At 36.3% G+C, this 22,595-nt stretch overlaps 2 protein-coding genes across 11 annotated transcripts in view; both read left to right on the forward strand.

Annotated features, from left to right (window-relative positions):
* LOC127430599 (arrestin domain-containing protein 1-like) overlaps positions 1–12,231 on the forward strand; it is a 51,476-nt gene extending 39,245 nt beyond the window's left edge. For 2 of the 3 annotated variants that reach the window (XM_051680478.1, XM_051680480.1), the window contains 6 exons: positions 2,242–2,292; positions 3,041–3,195; positions 3,637–3,819; positions 3,935–4,111; positions 6,811–7,285; positions 9,459–12,231. In XM_051680478.1, the coding sequence (XP_051536438.1) occupies positions 2,242–2,292; positions 3,041–3,195; positions 3,637–3,819; positions 3,935–4,111; positions 6,811–7,285; positions 9,459–9,526 (1,109 nt within the window). In that variant the 3' untranslated portion in view covers positions 9,527–12,231. The remainder of the gene's footprint in view (positions 1–2,241; positions 2,293–3,040; positions 3,196–3,636; positions 3,820–3,934; positions 4,112–6,810; positions 7,286–9,458) is intronic. The other variant, XM_051680479.1, reaches the window with a different exon arrangement.
* An 884-nt stretch (positions 12,232–13,115) lies between these two features.
* LOC127430577 (histone-lysine N-methyltransferase EHMT1-like) overlaps positions 13,116–22,595 on the forward strand; it is a 40,696-nt gene continuing 31,216 nt past the window's right edge. For 4 of the 8 annotated variants that reach the window (XM_051680427.1, XM_051680431.1, XM_051680428.1 and 1 more), the window contains exon 1: positions 22,075–22,155. In XM_051680427.1, the coding sequence (XP_051536387.1) occupies positions 22,090–22,155 (66 nt within the window). In that variant the 5' untranslated portion in view covers positions 22,075–22,089. Of the gene's footprint in view, positions 13,179–21,686; positions 21,775–21,836; positions 21,901–22,074; positions 22,156–22,595 lie in introns of those variants that run through there. The other 4 variants (XM_051680432.1, XM_051680433.1, XM_051680435.1 and 1 more) reach the window with 4 other exon arrangements.

Raw genomic sequence — 22,595 nt, forward strand, 5'->3', positions numbered from 1 at the left:
CCAAAAGCTAATGCTGTCTACCCATTAAGAGTTCGAGTTCCACTCTTCATAGCTCAGCAATCCTGATGCACAGTGTGGTGGAGGTAGATTTAGATGCTTCTAATACTCCAGATATTGAAAATTGGGTGTTGTACTGTGTGAGGTCACTGCGTGTTAAAGTAAAAAATATAATAGTTAAAGACGTTTCATAGTGTTCTAATAAGGGCATGTGAGAACTGCCGCACTGGCAAGGTGCAGTTCTGGGAAATGTAATAGAGTTCTTTCTTTGTATGATCTGCTTCATTGCATCTATTATGTACACACAGTTTAACACAGCCTTTAAAGTTGTTAACACTTTGATTCCCAAGCAATGAAATGGAGAGAATGAGTGGTTGAACAGTAATGTGGTATATCAGCAGTTGGGCTGATGCTGCCAACGTTGAATGTTCTGAATGGACTGTGACCACCTATTCAAAGAGTTTACATTTGCACCAGTGTCAGAACAGAATATATATATATATATATATATATATATATATATATATATATATATATATATATATATATATATATATATATATATATATATTATTATTTATTTATTTATTTATTTATTTTTATTATTATTTTTTTTTTAGGGGCTGTATTTTCCACCTGGGGTAAAGGAGGATAATATATGAAATATTTTTGCATTGTTATAATTTAAGTATATATTTACAATAATTGTGTATTATATTTTGGTAATATTATATATTATCTATATAATAAAATATGTATAATATAATTTTGATTATAATTTTGATACATTTATTTTGCTATTTAAACTGTGTGTGTGTATGTGTGTGTATATATATATATATATATATATATATATATATATATATATATATACATATATACATATATATAATATTATTATATATATATACACTATCACACACACACAATTACATAAATTATTATATATTATTACCAAAATATATTATCATAAATCATGTCATACTGTATATAAATAATAATATATTTAATACATTTATTTATTAAATATACACACACACACACACATACTGTATGTATAAATAATTTTAGTATACTTTATATATTATATAAGATTATATATTTTATATATTATTAAATGCATATTTATATATATTGAAAAATATTCACATATATATATATAATAAATTAAATAAATTATCAATCTAACAATTATGGCTGTTATTTAAAAAAAAAAAAAAATCTTTACTATACAAAATCATTCAATACAAATGTTGTTGTAAATAATTTTGTCACTTTTTGGAGTCCTGGTCATTTCTGACTCTAATTTGCACCCATTCCTGTCCATTTAGTTCCCCCATTTCTATTCGCTCTGTTCTAAAACTATTTAGTGCCCACAGCTGTTCAGGCCAAGTTAAGTAGATCATATTAGCGATACGGATCATCTCCACCTCCTCCTATTCAGTTTGACAGCATGCACTTTATGAAAGATCTCCAGCGGTAAAACATTACCCCATGTGACCTCCTCTGCTGATGACATTGAGATCTCTATCTCTGGAACTCTGTTAACTATTTGAAGATACATATTGAAGCGTTTGCACAATCTGGCTGATGTGTTGTAGACACGAGTCTGTCATGTCTCTTCACACCCAACTGGTCAAACACATTAATTTCACTTGTCACAAACATTCAAGGCTTGTTTTAGAAATATATCAGGGCTGGTTAATATATATCAATATCCATAAATTACTGTAGGTATAATGGGCTTTTAGATATTACAAATAGAATAGGGGAAAATAGAATAATGCAAGAATCAACCATTGAAAAACCCAAATTGTTTGACTATCAGTTTTTTGGTGTTTACAGCCCTGGTTAGTCATTGTAACAAGATTTCTTCAACCACACCAGTTTATAGATATAACTCTTTTATGGTGGTGTTGTAACAACCAAATCAATTCACTCAATGATTGTTAACAGAACAAACAAAAGGTGGCAAGTTTGAAAGGTTTGCAAAGTTCAGAATTTTTTCTTTGGAACATTGAGACACATTGAGCCGTGGTTCTCATATAGGCCAATCGGGTTCGAGTGTGACTGGCAATATTTCCCGCACTTGTTTCCCTCTCCTCTCCCCATCATTTCTGGTCCTTTTTCTATACTATGAAAAGGTCCAGAATAAAATGTTAAACAGCAAGAAAATGCCTGCTAAGCACGTAGGTTTTAATGTAAATGAATAGACAAATTACATTTTTCTCTCTGCCACTGCAGGTACTCTGCCATCTGGTGAGCACAGCTTTCCCTTTCAGTTTCTCATTCCAGGTGATTCTCTTTCATTCTAAAAGTAGCATTTAAATACCATTTTCACTGTGACAAACTTAATGTTAGCCATTAACTGAGGACACTTTGCACTTTAGACATCAGAGTGGTTAAGCGGAGTGCACTCAGGTGTGAGGTTAAACTATGCTGAGTGTTTTTGAAGTGTGATGAGAGGCTGTAAGAAGAGTTTAATTTTAACTTTCATCTGACAGCATCTGTATAAAGCATTTTTTGTTGCTACCCCACCTCTTCCAGCATAAACACATGCCTCATCATGTGCTATTAAGAAAGATGTGACAGTAACATTCCTGACTGCTTAATTATTGCACTCCTGCAGTTTGCAGCTGCGCCCCTTGCTGGTAGATTGCATAAACAGCTGTGCAAAATAGGGATTTTGCTGTCCACTATTCCCATGCAAATAATGATAGGTGCTGAGAGAGATACAGTATAAGTGATAAAAATGTAATCATTTTGTTTGAATTTTGCAGCAGATACTTTTAATTGTAATATAATAGCAGAACTCTGTATATATTATATTGACTAATTTGATTAATTGTGAGGCCTAATGCCATGATATCAGACATTCTGGTCCTTGAACAATATTCATATTATGCAAAATACATAGTTGTTGTTGTTGTTGTTGTTGTTGTTATTATTATTATTATTATTATTATTATTATTGCTTCTTGTACAGGAAAGCTTTTGACCACTTCCAAAATAACTTACTCTTCTCAATTTATATCCTCTTTAGTATCTGTTCCAACCTCGTTTGAAGGCCCGTTTGGGAAAATTCTGTACAAAATTAGGGCTTTTATTGACACGCCACGTTTCTCAAAGGACTACAAGACACAGCGACCCTTCTACCTGCTCAATGTACTCAACCTCAATGAGTTGCCAGATATAGAGGTGAGAATCCACTATAATTTATTGCTGTTAAATGATCGTGCCAGCAACGCCAAGGTCATGGGTTCGATTCCCAGGGAATGCATGGACTGATAAAAATGCATACCTTGAATGCACTAAAAGTTGCTTTTACTACCAAAATGCATAAATGTAAACTTTACAAATCTTGTACATTGGTGAATCTTTTATGAATTATACTTATTTTTCAGTGGCAATACATAATTCTGATTTTGACATGAAAATATAGTCCTTTGCAAAAGTTCCTGGAGACAGGACACATTTCAACAGTTAATTATAATCAACTTGGCTGAGGACGACTTAACTTCTGTGAAAAAAACCAACTAGTTGATTATGTATTTTCCATTATGGTACCAAAATATCCTTCCACAACTTGGTGCCATTACTAACAATTACAATTCCTAATATCCTCCCTTCTTTCCCCAGCAACCCAGCTGTGCTGTGACAACAAAAAAGTTTAACTACTTCCTGGTAAAAACAGGCACGCTCATGCTGAGAGCTTGCAGTGATCTGAGAGGATACACTCCTGGTCAGGTCATCAAGCTGTCTGCTGAGATCCACAACAAGTCTGGTAAAGACACTGGCTGTGTGTTGGCTAGCCTCATACAGGTGAGTAGACAATAAAAGAAGGACCTCTACTAGTTTACTCTAGTTTTCTCAAAATTATTGAAAGTGAAAAATGTATCTGGTGAATAAACATCTTTCTCCTTACTTCCCTGTGCAGAGAGTGACGTATAAGACAAAGCGGCCAGTGTTTGACCTACGGCCCATAGCGGAGGTCGAGGGTGCCGGGGTGAAGGCGGGCAAACATGCAGAGTGGAGAGAACAGATCATCGTCCCTCCTCTTCCGCAGTCAGGCCTCACTGGCTGCAGCCTCATAGGCACAGAGTATTTTATCCAGGTATTGGGACACTATTTTGGGACCAAATGAAACTTAGGAACTTTCTTTTTTAAAACTTGCTGGAATAAAAATATATGCTGATTAACAACATTGTTGAAGTTCATAATTGTTTTGATTTCTTCAGAAAGTAATCAAAGGTGTTGAGTAAAAAAGCTGTTATCTCTTAAGAGGATAGCCTCCTATGTTTTTACCAACCTGATCTCATAGAATCACGTTATTTTTTTCACGTGGATCGTTTTACGTATCACAGCAATTTCCTGGTAAAATAAACACTAGAGGAACTACAACAGCTACTTTTATTCAGTTTCATACAAATTAGGAGTACAATGGCAGATCATCTGTTCATAAACACTTTTCATCCTGTTTGTCACACAATGCTATCTTCAAAACAGACATCAAAACACTTTTACTATAGTGCATGACTTAAGCGATACATTTTAATGTTTGCATTACAAAAGAACAGCACGCAAGTAGACATATGAGCTGAAAGTGTCATGGAAGCACCACAAAATGACATGGTTGCTTCCTGAGGTTACCAGAGCCTGCCAGATCCAGCACCCGTTCTGCCTGATGTCCGAATCCCAGTGCTACATGTCACTGAGTGATGACGACTAACTGCAGCCTGTGCCAGCTAGACTTCACGTCAGTCTACTATGATGGACTTCACAGAGGATGAACTGATGCCAACTCCAAGACATGGGATACTTCATGTGCCACTGCCTGAACCTTGGACTCAGGATGGACTTCACCAAACTTACCTGCCATAAGCTTCCAGCCGGACTGCGATGCCCCTCACTGACCGTTCCCTGTATTGTCTTGGTCAAAGGATGAACTACGCTCTTTTAAAATGGAATATATAGACAATGAAATAGCTGCCAACTAAAGCCTTCATCATTCAAATAACAAAGGAAACTGTATCTATGTGCATTTCCATAGTTAATACAGGATGGACTTCAAAGGCTTTGTCACTAATTTTACAGTTCATGCAGCAGCATTTTGTAAGTGGTCCCTAACATTGAATAAGTTTACTAATTTAAACCATGACTTGTTCTACACATAAATAACTAATATTGGCATTATATCATGCTGTTTAGCCAGAAGGGTACTGGCCCCCAAAGTGAGCCTTGATTCTCCCAGGGTTGTTTTTCTCCAGTAACAAACATCTTATGGAGTTTTTTTATTCCTTGCCGCAGTCACCTTTGGCTTGCTCACTTGGGGGTCTAAAAACAAATATTATTTACTTATTAAAGCACAATCTACAATCACATTTTTATCATATAGCACAAATATGACTAAGACATTACAGCTTTATTTTCTGTTATAACATAATTTTATGTACAAATAAAAAGAAAAGTGCTAAGCAAATCAAAATTATTTGACTTGAATTTAGCAATTGCGTTTTTCATGTCACATATGCTTTTCTGACATTATTGGTTAGGTTTAAGTTTAGGATAGGGAGGTGTTTTTTTTTTTTTATTTTTTTTTTTTTATTTTATTTAAAACTAGATTGAGCATTAACCTTAATCTCATCTGTTTGGGAGAACATTTAAAGGCATAGTTCACCCAAAAATTAAAATTCTCTCATGATTTACTCACCCTCCTGGCATCGCAGATGTGTATGACTTTCTTTCTTCTGCAGAACACAAATTAAGATTTTTAGATGAATATCTCGGCTCTGTAGGTCAATACAATGCAAGTGAATGGGTGCCAAAACTTTGAAGCTCCAAAATCCACACAAAGGGAGCATAAAAGTAATCTATCTGACTCCAGTAGTTAAATCCATGTGTTCTGACATAATAGGTGTGGGTGAGAAACTGATACATTAAGTAATTTTTTAACATAAAATCTCCTCTCTGCCCAGTAGGGGGCGATATGCACAAAGAATGTGAATCACCAAAAACAGAAGGTTAAAGTATAAATATTGATCTGTTTCTCACCCACACCTATCATATTGCTTCAGAAGACATGGCTTTAACCACCAGAGTTGTCTGGAGTACTTTTATGTTGCCCTTATGTGGATTTTGGAGCTTCAAAATTTTGGCACCCATTTATTTACATTTTATGGCCCTACAGGACTGAATGTTCATCTAAAAATCTGCATTTGTGTTCAGCAGGTGAAAGAAAGTCAGACACATCTGGAATGGCATGAGGGTGAGTTATGAGGAGAGAATTTTAATTTTAATTAAAAAATTTAACTCTCTGTTAGTGTCACGCATTCACCTCCGAATTGCCACGATACGTCTAATGAACCATGTGATGTCATTTTGCAAAAATGTTGCCACACAAGTAATTTTCATGAGATCAGAGTGGTTATCACTAAAATGTTGCTTTCAAATGTCACTTTTCAATCAGGGGGGAAAATAACACCCTCCACCAGTCCAGTCAGTGTTATTTTTTGGTAACTGGTGGGTAATTTTGCCTTATCGATTAGCCACTGTGGTGGTCTAATTAGAAAACATGTATTTCCCTTTGATAAAAAAATAGACCAAAAGATCCAATCCCACTTTTAAGGCCAGGGACAAAGGGAAATACAAAAAAAAAAGTTAATTTCCCACCCTGGCCAAAATGGATTAAGGTTCGTTTGAATACCCCAATTTAAGTATTTCAATTGAAGGTTTATCTAAAGAGACTTTCAATCAGTGTCTTTTCATGCATGTACTGTGTTCAGATACTCTGTATGTCGGTCTCCCTTCTCACAGGTTTCACTAAAATCTCCCGAGGTTGTGGTCACGTTACCCATCTACATTGGGAACATTGCCATAAACACTGCCATTCTACCCCCACACCCCATCGCTCACGGTGCTCCAATGCCTGCCAGGCCGAGACTCAGCCCTGCATCTGTGATCCCCAGTGCCCCTCCTGCTGAGGAGGAGATGGAGGGTGATCTGGGGGCCGGAGGAGTAGCCAACGAGGAGATCCCCACCAAAAGTCATTCTCAGCAAGACCCGTCTGGCATGACTCTCTCCATGTCTCCCAGTGCATTCGGTCACGCTTCTGGTCCAGTACCACAGCAGAGCCAACAGCTCGCCCAGTCCTCAGACAGCACTGCAACTTTGTTCTGTGTGTCCACAGGAGCCACCATACCTTTCTTTACAGAGGGTAACGCAACCCCGGTACCCACTTCCTGTCCTCTGATCCTGCCACCTGAATATAGTACCTGGGAATATCCACATGGTGGGTGATCTACACTGTACAAATAATATTCAAAAAATATTGAAATTAAATTTATGGTGCCAGAAATTCATCATAAATAATACAGTGACCATGTTTCAGGAATTACAGGATGCCATTTTGGTGCCTGTATATTTTACAGAATTAAAAATCGGATTTGCTCTTTTAAATGTACTGTTAAACATAGGGTCATAAGATGACTTAAATTTCATCAAGGATGACTCTTAAATATGTAATAATAAATTAAATATTTATTATTACTGTTTATTATTACAGTTTGTAAATTGCATTTTTATTATTACAATTTATTATATTCAATAATTATGTATTGACAGTGCAGTGTCATTCAAACAAACACAAAATACCATCAGGGTAACATATGATACTAAAATTATGCAATAAACATTAATGAAACAACATAACATGTAACATAAAACACCCCAATGTACATAACTATAATGTACATAACTATAATGTACATAAAAGTACATGTATTGTCTTGTTAATCATATTTTGACTGTTAACTATTAAATAAATCATGCTTTTTACTTATTAAATTTTTAAAACAGTACTTTGCCATAAAATTACATGTATTGTCTTGTTCAATAAATATATGTTTCACTGTAATTAATTTTTTTTACTGTAGCATTTACTGTAGAACATTTTTACAGTGTAGTCTAAAATTAGTGTCCCATCAAAGTTTGTTAGATCAATTTGTTAATGAAAATGAGAAACAATTACATCAGTTTGGGTTGGACTATCTGTTTGATTAATGGAAGACAGGGACAGGTTTGGGAAACCTGTTAGAAAACACTTAATCTTTAATGAAAACATTATCAGTGCTGGGTAGTAACGGATTGCATGTAATCTGGATTATGTAATCAGATTACAAAAAATCATGTACTTGTAATTGGATTAAATTACATTTTAAAATACTTATAATGGGAATACAGTTACTTTTTTATAGATTACATGATTACACATTTACAAGGCAATGGCAGTAAATTGTTAATAATTTATTGATCATCCCAATCATTCTCTTTTTTCAGTCTTTTACATTTTCCATTCTAAATCAGCACACCACTGAAATACATTCATTAAGTCTTTTGAGTGTTTTCGGAAGAGAGGGGGAGGGGGAGGTTTGTGTGTATTGCACATTTAGAACTGTTACTCACTACTAGCCAGCCAGGTGAAGATGAAGCGGTCTACCTTAGCATTTAACCTCTGGATCTATAGGGATAATTTAATTTTTACGGAGACACAGGGCAAAAATATCACTGTGCAATGTAAACTCTGCCTTCCAGAAATTAATATCCTGCCAACTGCGAAGGATTCTACGTAAAATCTAAAGAAGCGTTTGGATGTATGTTTGAATGTTTTTTTTTTTTTTTTTTTTTTTTTTACTTCGCAAATCTAACCAACTCAAACACATTTTTCCAATTCTGATTTGAATGATCACTGTGTGTGTAATATAACCATATGTTGCAATGTCTTTCAAAGGGTTTTGTTCATCAAATGCATCAAAATGCACAAAAACACATCATTTCATATTCAATTGGATCAGCGCCGTAAAGTTACTTTTAGTTTCTTAAATCGTTTTGTAGTCGGCTTCACAAATGTATAAATGCACTTTTGGTGTAGTGATAACTTTAGGAAGTTTTTGTGATGCTGATTCACAAATATAACTGGTCTGATCTCTTACCACACATGGATGGCATTTGTAAAATGGCAAAATTGCATGACCACATTTGTGTTAACGTGCCCTGGGAACTTTTCCATAATTTTAGAAACTCCAGTAAGAAATGCCTCTTAAACTCTAACATATATGGGTGTATCATTGCTGGAGGACCTAGACCTCTATCAGCATCATAGGGGAAAACATGAAAATATGAAAACTTCCTGCATAGTTTTACATATGCAATAATTTTTCAGAATTTGTGGATATAAGCACCACTCAAACAATTAAACCATGCAGAATTAGGTTGAAATTAATCCAAAATTAATTCAAAAGTAATTGGATTAGATTACCCCAAAAATGTAATCTATGAGATTACATTACTGATTGCATTTTTTGCCATGTAAATTGTAATCAGTACCTGATTACAATACACAAGTAATCCACCTAGCACTGAATATTATATAATTTCTTTTTTATGTTTGTCTCTCTAATTTTCAGAGCCGCCTCCCACTTATGAGGAAAGCTGCAGTAGCAACAATTCCAGCTTCAACAGTAGCACAAGGTAGACCAATCAGAGGTCTCATTAATTTTTCCATGCAATTCCTTGAGTGCCCACTGTTGGACGGTATAGACATTGCCGCCAGACCCTAAATCTGACTATTCCCTTCCATGGGCCAAATATCTTTAATACTTAAAAGGATAATTTCTATATCTCACCCTGTTTCTAAGTTGATCACCTCAAATGATCATGTCAACCATGGAACTGAAAAAGGAGAGATTTTATTCAGTGCCTAAGAAGACGTAGCACTCTTGAGCAATCACTAGATATGCTCGTGTGTATTTATGAAAGAAATACCTGCATCTGAACCTTGTAAGTTACACTGAGTATACTTATTTTTCATTCATCCAAAGCTGGCCTTATATGAAGCTCAGTAAAATCTGAAAAAACCTACAACCCATAGTTTCTTGCCTGACTGACAAGACTCATTAAAAAAATAAATCTTTCCTTGTGCTGATATGGGAATCTTAAGGAACTCCATGCTTATGCCAGCAGGAACGGCTCTTGACAAAGACACTGGGCCGCAGAGAACGTTGCTCTGGAAAGAACAAGTTTTATGTATTGATCATAGTTGATGTTGGAAGTAGAATTTTTCATTAGACTTTATACAGTCCAACTCATCACCAAGCAGACATGGACCCTTTGTGGAGACAGCTTTGGAATATCAATGTAATCAGCCATCATGGACACATTTCTAACTTGGCCAAATGGTAGCCACTATGTCTTGGATGCTTAAGGGAACAACAAATTGCAAGTCATTTTGAATGCACTTCATTGCATATAATTTTGAAAACTTACACTTTCTCTGTTTTGACTGGCTGTCAAGAGATATTTGGAGGACACTTCAGACTCCTTACTCCCATCTTAAAGCGTCACTGTTTTGAAAAATTATGTAGGTATTTTTGTTACCTTGTATTACGTAAAAAAACAAACAGAATAATCATACTATACTTTTCTGGGGGTTCATCATTTCTCCTTAGAATTATTTTATAGGGATTCTAGCTAGTTCATGGGCACAGATTCAGACTGTGACTGGTTCAAACTGTTTGTGATATAAGAATGTTAGGTAATATGTTTGATGTTGGACAAACCAGATGTGTTTTTGACCTTCGTGCAGCACTTTTTCTGAAAGTGAAAAGAAATTTCTTATATGCATCATTTGAAATCGAATGCAAAATATACATGCACGTATGTTTGTATTTGAATTGGTTGGTCATATGATTTCATATTTCTCATTTTAGCCCACAATGAGTGGAGATTTATTATGGCTTTCCAGTGAGGCCTTAGGCTGTACTAGGATTGTTGTGTACAGTTTTGTACACAATGGTCCTTTTAATATGTCACACATTTTTTCCTTATTACTTGTTCCAAACCTTGAACTGTTTTGAAGAATTTGGAAGCACAAAAAGGCACTTTTATAGACTTTATGTGTGTATGTGTGTTTGTTAATTTCTGGGGGGATTTCTCCACCCCCATCCTCCCAAAAACAAAATAAAAAGTTGTTGTTAGCTTAGTACTTGATTAAGTGAGCATCAAAGAAAGAAGCTCACGGGTTCTCTTGAAATTTGAAAATCAGCTACAGAACAGATGAAAGACATTCCATATTCTGATTTTGTATCAAGCAAAATTAAAAGATTCAGTACAGACTAAATCATGGTTTCACTCCATCCCCTCTTTTAAGTGACAAGAATATATATTTTTATATTATATAGAATTATGTACCATTTAAAGTGCTTATAGAGCATAATAATTCTTGAAGATTTGAAGAATCAAATCAAACATTGCTGATTACATAACAGCAGGCCACTGTGACTTTTAACAGTGCAGCTGAATTTAAATTTCGAGTCAGATTTTCTCTGCACTGTGAGCAGCACTGTGTTGTAATCTCAGTTGAAAATTCAAACTCACACTTTTTTAACAATTAAGATCATCACAGATCAGCAAAAATACACCTGATCTGTATTCTCAACTACATATTGCCTTAAATGTGAATATGAGAAATCACTGGTCTCCTTGTAATTGTAGCAAAGACGAAAACTGTTGTACTTTTCGAGATAATGCAGCATGTTTACTGTTTTTAATTTTTCTCCCTTGAGACCGTTTCTGTTGGCTTAAAGGGATAGTTTAAAAATGTAATTTATTTGACCAACAATTGTTTCAAACCCATATAATGTACTTTCCTCCGTTGATCACAAATAGAAATTTTAGGGAGAATGTTAGTGACTGACAGCCTCAACCACCATTCACTTATATTGTATAGAAAAAGATGCTATGAAATATAAATACAAATATTTTATCAATTGGAAAAGAAAAAAAAATGTCAATGAATCAGGTCGTAAAGGATGGTAGATCGTTATTTAGACCCTACAGGTGATCACCCCTTTCGGGCTCATCTAATATATAACAATGAAATAAAATGAAAGGGAAAGACATAAATAAGTCCTCCATCTCTGTTTATGCTGAAGTTGCAGCTTGGACAAACACTTTTCTTGTTTGATTTGAATGTGCAACTGTTTTATATGTTCTGTCTCTTTCTCTTCACCAAAGGTTCAACAGCTTTATGAAGTTCATTTTGTCATTTGTGTGGTACCGTCTCCCTCTGCAGTTTCAGCAGGTTTTAAAACAATGTAGCACGATTGTGGATAAATGTTATTTGTAAAGACAGGACAGTATCAAACTTGTACAGCAAAGTAATAAAATCGCTTAAAATTCTCTCTCTTTTTTTTTCTTTTTTTTTGGTCTGTTACTAAGATGTTACTCATTTAAATTTCTCCATTTAAAAATACTTATGTACTCATTTATTAAAAGTCCTGCCCTACATTGTTTTCTCATTGAATATCCAGTTTCACCCAGAAAAAAGTAATTAAAAATTAATTAAAATGTTACATTATGGAAGTAAATTGGGTTGCAAATGCTGTTTCATTTTGAGTTCATTTTTTCTTTATTACATGTAAACAATGGAGAAAACATGAAGATAACAGTGGAGAAATAGTCATGTTCACTCAACACAGTATTTTTTATTGTAAATAGTGAAAGAAATGTATATTAGTATGGTTATCAAACAATTTGGTGTATAGCACATAGGAAACTGGTTCTAAATAAACATACTTAAATGAACATAATTGAGATCAGCTACAGAGCTTTATATCTTAGTTTAGATGTTCTGGTTTTCAATATGATTTTCACAGTTTGTTGGATGGCAACAGAAGCAAAGTGCAGTGGGGGTAAAAGATCAAGGTGACTGGCTACTCCTAGCTTTGCCTGCTGCCTCTTTCCTGTTGCCATAGAAACTGAGCCCCAATCCATCATTATCACAGTGCCATGCAAGGACATGGACATCAGTGTGTAGTCTGACTCTGAATGCCTGGTCCACACACTGTGAAGGCCTAAGAAAAAATGGATGACTGGGTGTCTGAAATGAGATCATGCATGGAGAATGTTAATGGATGATCATAATTCGTCATTAATTATAAACTATACCAAAAACCACAAAAAGTGCACTTCTCATTTCACTTATATTATTTTTTGTTAACTAAACAGATATAAGCTGAGTGCCAATTTTTACACCACCAAATAACTTGAAAGAAAGTGAATCAGTGACGTAACGCGTAAGGGGCGGAGTCTCGGGCTGAGGAGCCATGGCTTCAATGAAAACTGAGGTAAGAGCCGAGAAACGTTTTCACGTTGTAAATGGTTTATCATAGTAATTCGGCTGTTTGGAACAGTTTGACTCAATGACTGACTGACAGACCATCCTGAGCAGCCGGTCAAAGATTTGAACGACTGTCCTCGGGCTCGTTTAATCACGGCTTTTTCAAAGAGCCCGCCTGACGGTCCGTTTCAGTATAAAAACTCGCTGCTTTTTGAGCGCGTGAAGCTTTGTGAGGGAAAATAATGTGGCGGCCTCCCCCTGCAGTGGGCACCCCTGGAACCCGGAAAGCTGAATAAGTTTGCCTGTGCTGTTTGTGTACGACAAGGTGATTGGTCTTATGCTGGTTCCAGGGCCACGGTACTATCCGGCTTCAGATGCTGCCGCTGTATAGCTATTGTAAATACAGCGGCAATGCACGTCGTTAAGCGATTATGCATCTTTGTCCACAAACGCTTATTCCAAAAACACTCAGCTGCCATCCCCTGATGTTTAAGAATATTTCAGCAATTTCAGTAGTTTGCAGGGTTTTACATGAAGGAAGCTATGGGCAAGAGCTAGTTGTTGTCAGCATTAGTGTTGTGCGATAAATATGAAGTTATTTGCACTGTTAGCGTGATGATTTCAGACCCTCTTTGTCCATTTTGCTGTACCAGTGTGTTATGCCAGCCTGTGAAGTCATTCTCAGCTCCTGGAATAGTTCGTGTTCCTGCTTCGGTTAGGAATTAGGAATGCTGTGGTGTTTGTGTGTGTGTGACTGAAATATTGGATGTATCGTATAGAATTAAATGCATTGCAGTATTGGTTGGGGCAGAGCAAACCGGCATATCGTTAGTGATTTTCAAGGCTTTTTAATGATGCCTACTATATGGAACACTATGAAGAAATCAAACGTGCCATATTTATCCATAGGAAAGAACCTGCACTGTATCACCGACAGGGGGTGCCCTGTGATTGGTTTTCACTACAACACAGGCAGGTATGAGGAAAAGTGCATGAAAGTGAATGACAGCACTGGCTGTGTACAGGTGGAGAATGGTTCTATGTGACACATCAAACCTATTGGCTGCTCATCAAAATGATGATCCTTGTAGTGTCATTGTGTTAAATATATACCAATGAGTGCAAAATCAAGCCATGCTTGGATGTGGAACTTCCAGACTCCCAACATACACTACATTAGGGTTGCTCCGATACCAAAATGTTGGCTTCGGTACGATACCAGCCCTGGTATCTTGGTATCGATACTAACTCGATACTTAAGCAACAAATAAAAAACCCTCAGATTTTTGATGAAATTACATAGAAAATTACTTCTAAAAATTTAATTAAAAGAACTGCAATAAAGTCTTATTATGCCTTTTCTGTTTACATTTTTCTGGATTCCATGTTAAATGTTTTAATTAAATGTAATGATCAAATTGTGTTTAATCAAATACATACTGTACAGCTTTTAATCAAATGTAAAAATAATACTTTTCAACAATATATACACTGGTGGCCAAAAGTTTGGAATAATGTACAGATTTTGCTGTTTCGGAAGGAAATTGGTACTTTAATTCACCAAAGTGGCATTCAGCTGATCACAAAGTGTAGTCAGGACATTACTGATGTAAAAAACAGCACCATCACTATATGAAAAAGGTTTTTGATCAAATCTAGACAGGCCTCATTTCCAGCAGCCATCACTCCAACACCTTATCCTTGAGTAATCATGCTAAATTGCTAATTTAGTACTAGAAAATCACTTGCCATTATATCAAACACAGTTGAAAGCTATTTGGTTCATTAAATGAAGCTTAACATTGTCTTTGTTTTTGAGTTGCCAAAGTATGCAGTAGACTGGCATGTCAATATTAGGTCAGAAATGGCAAAAATAACAGCTTTCTCTAGAAACTCATCAGTCAATCATTGTTTTGAGGAGTGAAGGCTATACAATGCTTGAAATTGCCAAAAAACTAAAGATTTCATACAAAGGTGTACACTACAGTCTTCAAAGACAAAGGACAACTGGCTCTAACAAGGACAGAAAGCGATGTGGAAGGCCCAGATGTACAACTAGACAAGAGAATAAGTACATCAAAGTCTCTAGTTTGAGAAATAGATGCCTCACATGTCATCAGCTGACAGCTTCATTGAATTCTACCCGCTCAACTCCAGTTTCATGTACAACAGTAAAGAGAAGACTCAGGGGTGCAGGCCTTATGGGAAGAATTGCAAAAAAAAAGCCACTTTTGAAACAGAAAAAGAAAAGGTTGGAGTGGGCAAAGAAACAGAGAGGACAACAGATAATTGGAAAAGAGTGTTATGGATCTTAACCCCATTGAGCTTTTGTGGTATCAGCTAGACTGTAAGATGCGTGAGAAGTGGAAGACAGGAAGCATGGGGTGAAATGTCACCTGAGTATCTGGACAAACTGACAGCTAGAATGCCAAGGATCTGCAAAGCTGTCATTGCTACACGTGGAGGATTAAAAAAAAAAACCAGTCAATCCGTTCAATTTATCACGTGGCTTGTTGAGCGCATTACCGCAGAGACCTAGCGCCTGTGGAGGCTTCACGCCATTCTCCGCGGCATTCAAGCACAACTCACTACACGCCCCGTCGAGAGTGAGAACCATATTATAGCGACCATGAGGAGGTTAACCCAACGTGACTCGGCACACCCTGGATTCGAACTTGCGACTCCAGGTTAGGCCCCACGTGGAGGAATTTTTGAAGAGAACTCTTTGAAGTACTTTAAGAAGTTCTGAACATTTATTTCAAATTGTAATAGTAATTTTTCAAGTTATTAATGTCCTGACTATACATTGTGATCAATTGAATGCCACTTTGGTGAATAAAAGTACCAATTTCTTTCCATAAGAGCAAAATCTGTACATTATTCCAAACTTTTGGCTGCCAGTGTATATATTATTTTTGGTAAAAAAGAAAAAAAGATGCACAACAGAGCTTTACAGTATTAATGAAAACATTAAATGAAAACAATCTAATTACCTGAGGCAAAAGGCTGCCATGGCTGAATCACAACATGCTGATATTCAGTACACTTGCTTATGTGATATTGCTTACAGATAATAATACTAATAATATAACCATTTAATATTATATTAGTGTTATTATGAGTATTATTGCGACTGCTTTGAATATTACTCTTTCATACAGTAGTAATATTTTTCTGTCGTAATGTCTTCGATTTTATGCAGTCAATTGAACAGAGCTCTCATTTCAGCTGGACTTTTATTTTGAAAGCTCTTTGAAGTTCTATCTGTTTGTGAAGGGTTCGTTATATCAAGCTTCCCGCGACTCGCGAGCTGCAGCAGAGAAAGAGTTCATTTGAGAGTTCACAGCCGTTTATACACTAAACACTGCTCTGCAGATGGATACTATTAGACACACTGCATGAAAATCAAGCATTAGTAGTGTGTATTGCGTTTGTGTGTGTGTGTTTGTGCCTGTGTGTGTGTGAAGGAGATGATTGGGCAGAGAGGCGCCTCTTATTCATACTGTGGTGCGAAGCGCATGTGACTTGTATATTATTTCATAAAATGACATCCTTCTGCTGTTTAATGATCACACTTGGCCATATAGAGGCTTTTTTTATTATTATTTTTAAATGGTCTTTGATTTCATCCCAAAACTCTCACATTACATTACATTTTGCTAATGGCAGCATACTTTAATATGGTACCGAAATTAACAACAAGATGATATCGTACCATTTTAAATTTTTTGGTATCGCAATATTCCGTTAGTACTGGTATACTGCGCAAACCTAACACTACCTGTCAGAAGTTTTGACACACCTACTCATTCTTTATTATTACTATTTTCCACATTTAAGTATAATAGTGAAGTCCTTAAAACTATGAAATAACGCAAATAGAAGTATGGAAATATGTACTGAAAAAAGTCCAATCTTATATTTTACAATCTTATATTTTAACTTTAACAGGCACACTTTACCTGTATAGTGCTCTGCGCACTATGAGCATTCTCTCAACCAACATGGGATGTGGCATAATTTAAGCTACCGTAATTTAGCTGTTACATTGTTCCTAATTTAATGACTCCATCCAGTGACTGATTCAAGAATGATGTTTTGTCTAGATGTTTCCTGTCTTGTGTAAGTAATCTAGTTAGTGCACATTTTCTGCTTTGTCTGATGACTTTGGGACAAAATCAAGATGGGTATGGTGAGAACTATGAGGGGATTTTGTGACAATCTAATGTAGGCCTAAATATTGCAAAAAAGAAAAACTTTATGTAAAGGGTTGCAGCTAAAAAGCTTGAATGGTTATACTGAAACCTCATGAGAGGTCCCCTGCTTTCGTGCTAAGAAACATATGACTGCAGATCATCACAGACTCTAGTCTATGAATACATTTTATTGTATGATGTTTTTTTTAAATTAATTCTCTATTTTACAAGTCATCTTTCTGCTTGTCATCTCATGGTATGTTGTTTGCCTGTTTCTAAAGGCCAAAGTATACTTCGGTTTTCCTCTTTGCTGATCGCTCCGTACGCAGTATGCGTGACATAAATTTCATCATCAGCACATTCTGCGTGGACTGTCTGCGTGCGGCCCAGATTTTCTCGTCGTGTGGACAGTCCTCGCCAGTGTGCATCGTTGGTATATAGCTGCTTTAAAAACTAGCTAAAAAAAGTCTTTGCTTATATTGCATCTGTTCACACTGCTTTTTGTTCCAGCTGATTATTAAAATCTGAACTGAATATCATCATATTATAGCAACATATGTGGATGTTTTATCTAGATAGGCATCACTGTGCAGTGTTGGGTGGTGTTTGATTGGAGTTCCCAGAACATTGATGACAGCAACCAATTTTTTTATTAACTACTATTACCAATTACCAATGATTGACTAAAGAAAACGTAGTCAATTAATTACTTATCTTCACTTGCTTGATTGCACAGTAAATGTCACTGATTTGGTTAGACCTCAAAACTAAGATGGCAGATCAGATCAGTCTTGCTGTCATGAAGACAAAGGAGTTGCCTATGAAACTTAGAGATGCGTTGAGAAGTTGTTAGGAAGGAAGAAAAGTTGTGGAGTGTTATATGGATATTGGCAAAGCTTTGAACCTTCCAAGGCACAATGTTTATTAGGCAACCATTTATTGTAACCAAATGGAAAACACCGACACCACTAAGATCAGGCTGTCCTTCCAAATTAGCAGCCATAGAAGTTCTCAGGAAGAGGCTCAGGATCAAAGCTCTTTGGCTTAAATTGAAGAATCTGTCCATACTTCAACAATTTCTTTTGAACTCCACAGATTCATCCTCTTTGTAACTGTGGCTAAAAGGAAGCCATTTCTGGAAAAGGCTAACAATCAGTCATGCCTTATGACAGTTTTGTGGTTGGTGGAGACTGAAGTTGAACTCATTGGCCTGAATGGAATGTGCTCTGTTTGGTGCAAACTAACGTTGCTGGCCCTACATTTGTCTGGCCAAGAGCTACACATGGGTCTGTTTCTTTATGATGCAATACATCTAAAAACAATGATACAATAGACTGGCATGCAACAAAGTGGTAGCTCATTCAAATAATGCCCCAGAGAAATCAGTCCAGTGGAAAATAAGCGTTGACTTTCCATTCATCCAAACATGCCGAGAGTTAAGAGTTTAGAGTTAACTCTAAAAAGTAGCAGAATATATGCTTTTTGAGGAATTTGTCAAATTTCAATAAGTTCTAATATATTTTTTCAAAAATTCAATGCCATGAACCTTGCAAACTTTGGTAAATCATTTGGTTGTAAATAAAACTTTTTCCCAGCGGACATATTAAAAACTTGAATTCCTGCAAGTTGCATAGTGGCCAGCCAATTGCGGATTCCAACATTCCTTGCCATTTTAGTGTACAATATGCATTAGTCTGTGAATGGCCTGTGGTGATCCGGTTTGTGTGCCCTTGTGTTTGCAATTGAATTCTTTCATTGGCTATGATAATTTGCTTGTCAGTTCTTCAGCCTGAATTAAGGTTCATTTGGAGTTCATTGGTCACTACAAGGGCAAGGCCAAGAAAGCCTGCTTCACCAACTTCTACCATTTAATCTAACATGTATGGTGTTTTCCGAAAGTTGGTATGGCAGGGCCATTAACTCTCCAGTGAATTGAACTGCTGGGACTGTTAATGCTCCTGCTGAGAGATGCGGCCTCATACACTGACTCCAAAATTGTACTGACAATACTTGCAACTTACAGATATAACTAAAGGAATGGCGCTTCAGTAGAGGGTCAGTTCCACACTTTGGAGGGTGCACCTTTTTTCTTACAAGCTTGTTTTAAATTTTTCTCTAATTGTTATGTGATTGTAATCGGGGTCGACGATACTGGATTTTGCCGATACCGATAACAAGTGTGCTGGAAAAGGTGGATAACCGATTAATCGGCTGATAAATTTGAAAATCGATTTAAAGAACTTATAGAATCTTAGTTTTTTCGTACTATGATGGGCACAGATATTGGCTAGATGCTACAAGAGTCCAGAATGATTAAAATCCCAGATGCAGTTTATTGTTCAACCAAAATCTCTGAAGAACCAGAAAAAATGAAGATTTGATGCAAAATGCAGGACTTTAAAGTATAAAAACGCCCAAAACACACCAGGGACTCTTATTTTGAAATAACAAAGACTTTGCTCCATTAGAATGCTTTATAGTTTTTATAGTTATAGTAGTAGCTATTTACCAGATTAAGCTTTTTATAGCCAATGTATTCACCAGATGAAGGGTTTTGTATATAGGCCTATCTAATCAAAATAACAAAATATGGATTAAAGTGAGGAAAAAAATGTATTAACATGGTCAGTGATGGCATATTTAGATATAGTAAATCCCTACAAGGTGTCAGTGATTATTTTTATTTCACCTTTATATGCCGCTGTTATATTGTAGAATTCTCTAGTTCCGGTCACACATGAACACGGGGTAGTAAAAAAAAATGCGACTATCGCCGTCGACTTTTGCAGATGACTGGTAGTTCCATAAAGCAACTATCGGCAGACATTCATCGGTAAAACCGATATATCGGCCTATCTCTAGATTGTATTAACCATTACTTGCCACATAATGGAGTTTGTCACAACCACGATAGAACAATATTTGAAAATGTATACTGGTTTCAGCCATTATATCCTCTTATTTGTGCTGTAGAATCTGTACATTCTTTGTTTACCCCATGTCTTATTCTTCAGAAATCAAAGGCCACTACATTTTGCCTTGTTATAGAAGTGACCATGATCTAACTGGTTCCATTTTGTGACTGTTAAATGCCAAAATGTTCATGGGGGTATTTACACTTGTTCACTTTATTCATTTTTTACTGATCATATTGCTATCCGATCATGAAAAGTGTGCATTCCCTCCTAACAGTGCTATGCCATCTAAGGGAAAATGTGAAACATAACTGCTACAGAGTATATGCATAGAGCTCGTGTTGCACTAAAAAATAAAAACGGAAATGGATGCACATTGTAGGAGAGACAGAACTTTTTCTTTATTTATTTGATGCAGATCGCTGATGAAACTGAAACTTAACACTGACAATAAGCGCCGCTGACACGCACGACACATCACTATGACAAGCGTGCGCACACAGACAGATACCCGCGCATTGGGCACAGTCACTTGGAATCAAATAATAAATCGCGACCTTTAAATTCGCTGTCAGGCATTAGCATTATTACGGAAGTGAACACTGTTTTAAATGCATATAGCGTGGGAATTAAAGATCGGATTTATATCCGTTTTGTGGAGACACATTTAATTGGCCAGGTGTAAATGGAATATGCCTATTCAATCGGATGGCAATCCGATCAGTAAAAACGCATGAAGTGACCAAGCGTAAATACCTCCATAATAACCCATCTACCAATTCTTGACATTATAAGCATCCCTGATTTCTAAAATTCTTTTGACATTAAACAATGCAGATCCAGTACATATTAGACACTAAATATGTCAAATGTGGGTAGCCTTTTGTGATAGACATATAGTCACATACCACCCATTTGTTTTACATTTTCAGTTATTGATTTTTATTTATTTATTTATTAATTTTATTTTTTAAGAAACTTATTGGAAAAGCCCTGGCACAGAATTCATTTCAAGGAGTTGAATTCTAATATTCAAATAGACAAGCCAACACATATGGATTGAAATTGGTCTATTGTATTTTTTGCTTTGCGAAAATGCACAGCTTTGACATTTCAAAACCCTCTGAAATATTGGCCGAGAAAATGTGTATGCATTGCTTCTCATTCCAGTCAGAAACCTTTGAAAAATCATAAGCTGAGAGGTTATGCAACAGGAAAAGATTTAAAAGAGACCAAAAGAGGCCATTGATTATAGCCAGAGCCCGTTCCATGAAATGGCTGCAGTGTTGTTTTTTCTGCTCTTCCTTCTTCGTGAAGATCAGTAGAGCTCCATCTGAGCATGCTCAGTGTGGGCCATGTCAGAGCTTTTTACAGAGAGCTGGTCATGTGACCTGTGTGCAGGGACGGTGCATGTGTGGGAAGATTGCTGTTCGTTGGAGAATGTAAATTTGTTTTCTCCTCCCCCATAAATGAAGACCACTGCTTAAGTCAGGTACAACCATGTTTGTTGGGGGGGTTTACCCTCTGATAAAGCAGGATTATTTCCATCTCCATTTTTGCTTTTGTGGCCAGAGAACAAGCATTGCCAGAAATATGGCTGGTTCCTTTGGTTCCACTTGTAGGTATTCTAAAAGAAGTGGACACTTTGCTCTTTGTTTGCTGTTTTGCAACTTGGAAATATACAAGGTTTTTTGTTCTGTCATATAGGAGATGATCTGATTCACCATATCATCTTAATGGCATACTGATTAAGTCCCAGGATTTTAAAAGAAGGCCTGCTGGAAACTGGACAGGAGCTGCAAATTACATGCACCGCACGCTCTGTGGTCACCCCAAATCTGCCAGACAGAGGCATATTCCTGGATTATTATTAGTATTACTGTTTTTTTTTCTTCTCGGGATTCTGGGTGTGGCTAAAACCTTAAAATCCAAAGTGGTGTACCTTTGTCTAGGTTGTATTGTCTAGGTTTTTGAGTCAGAATTCACAAAAATTGGACCTGTACAATTTCAGTTGGATTAAAGCGTTTTAAAATGAATGCATGTCATTTTAAAAATATGAGTTATTGTTGTAGTTCGACTGAAGTCGATCTTTTAAAGTGCATTCAAAAGAACTGACTGTCAGCTACTAGAATAAACCTTTAGCTCTGGATCTCTTCACTTCGCAAATGAAATGGCCTCAGTGTTTAAGTGTCAAGAGCAAATTCCTCTTAAGTCTTAGGCAGGGTCATGTATTAATAAGTAATTGTTTGCAGTGGTGTTCAGTGGCAGGAAATAAGAACTTGTGTGTCTTTGAGCAGCCCAGCAGAGCAGATT

This window comes from Myxocyprinus asiaticus, chromosome 40 (genome assembly GCF_019703515.2).
Source record: "Myxocyprinus asiaticus isolate MX2 ecotype Aquarium Trade chromosome 40, UBuf_Myxa_2, whole genome shotgun sequence".
Taxonomy (NCBI): Eukaryota; Metazoa; Chordata; class Actinopteri; order Cypriniformes; family Catostomidae; genus Myxocyprinus; species Myxocyprinus asiaticus.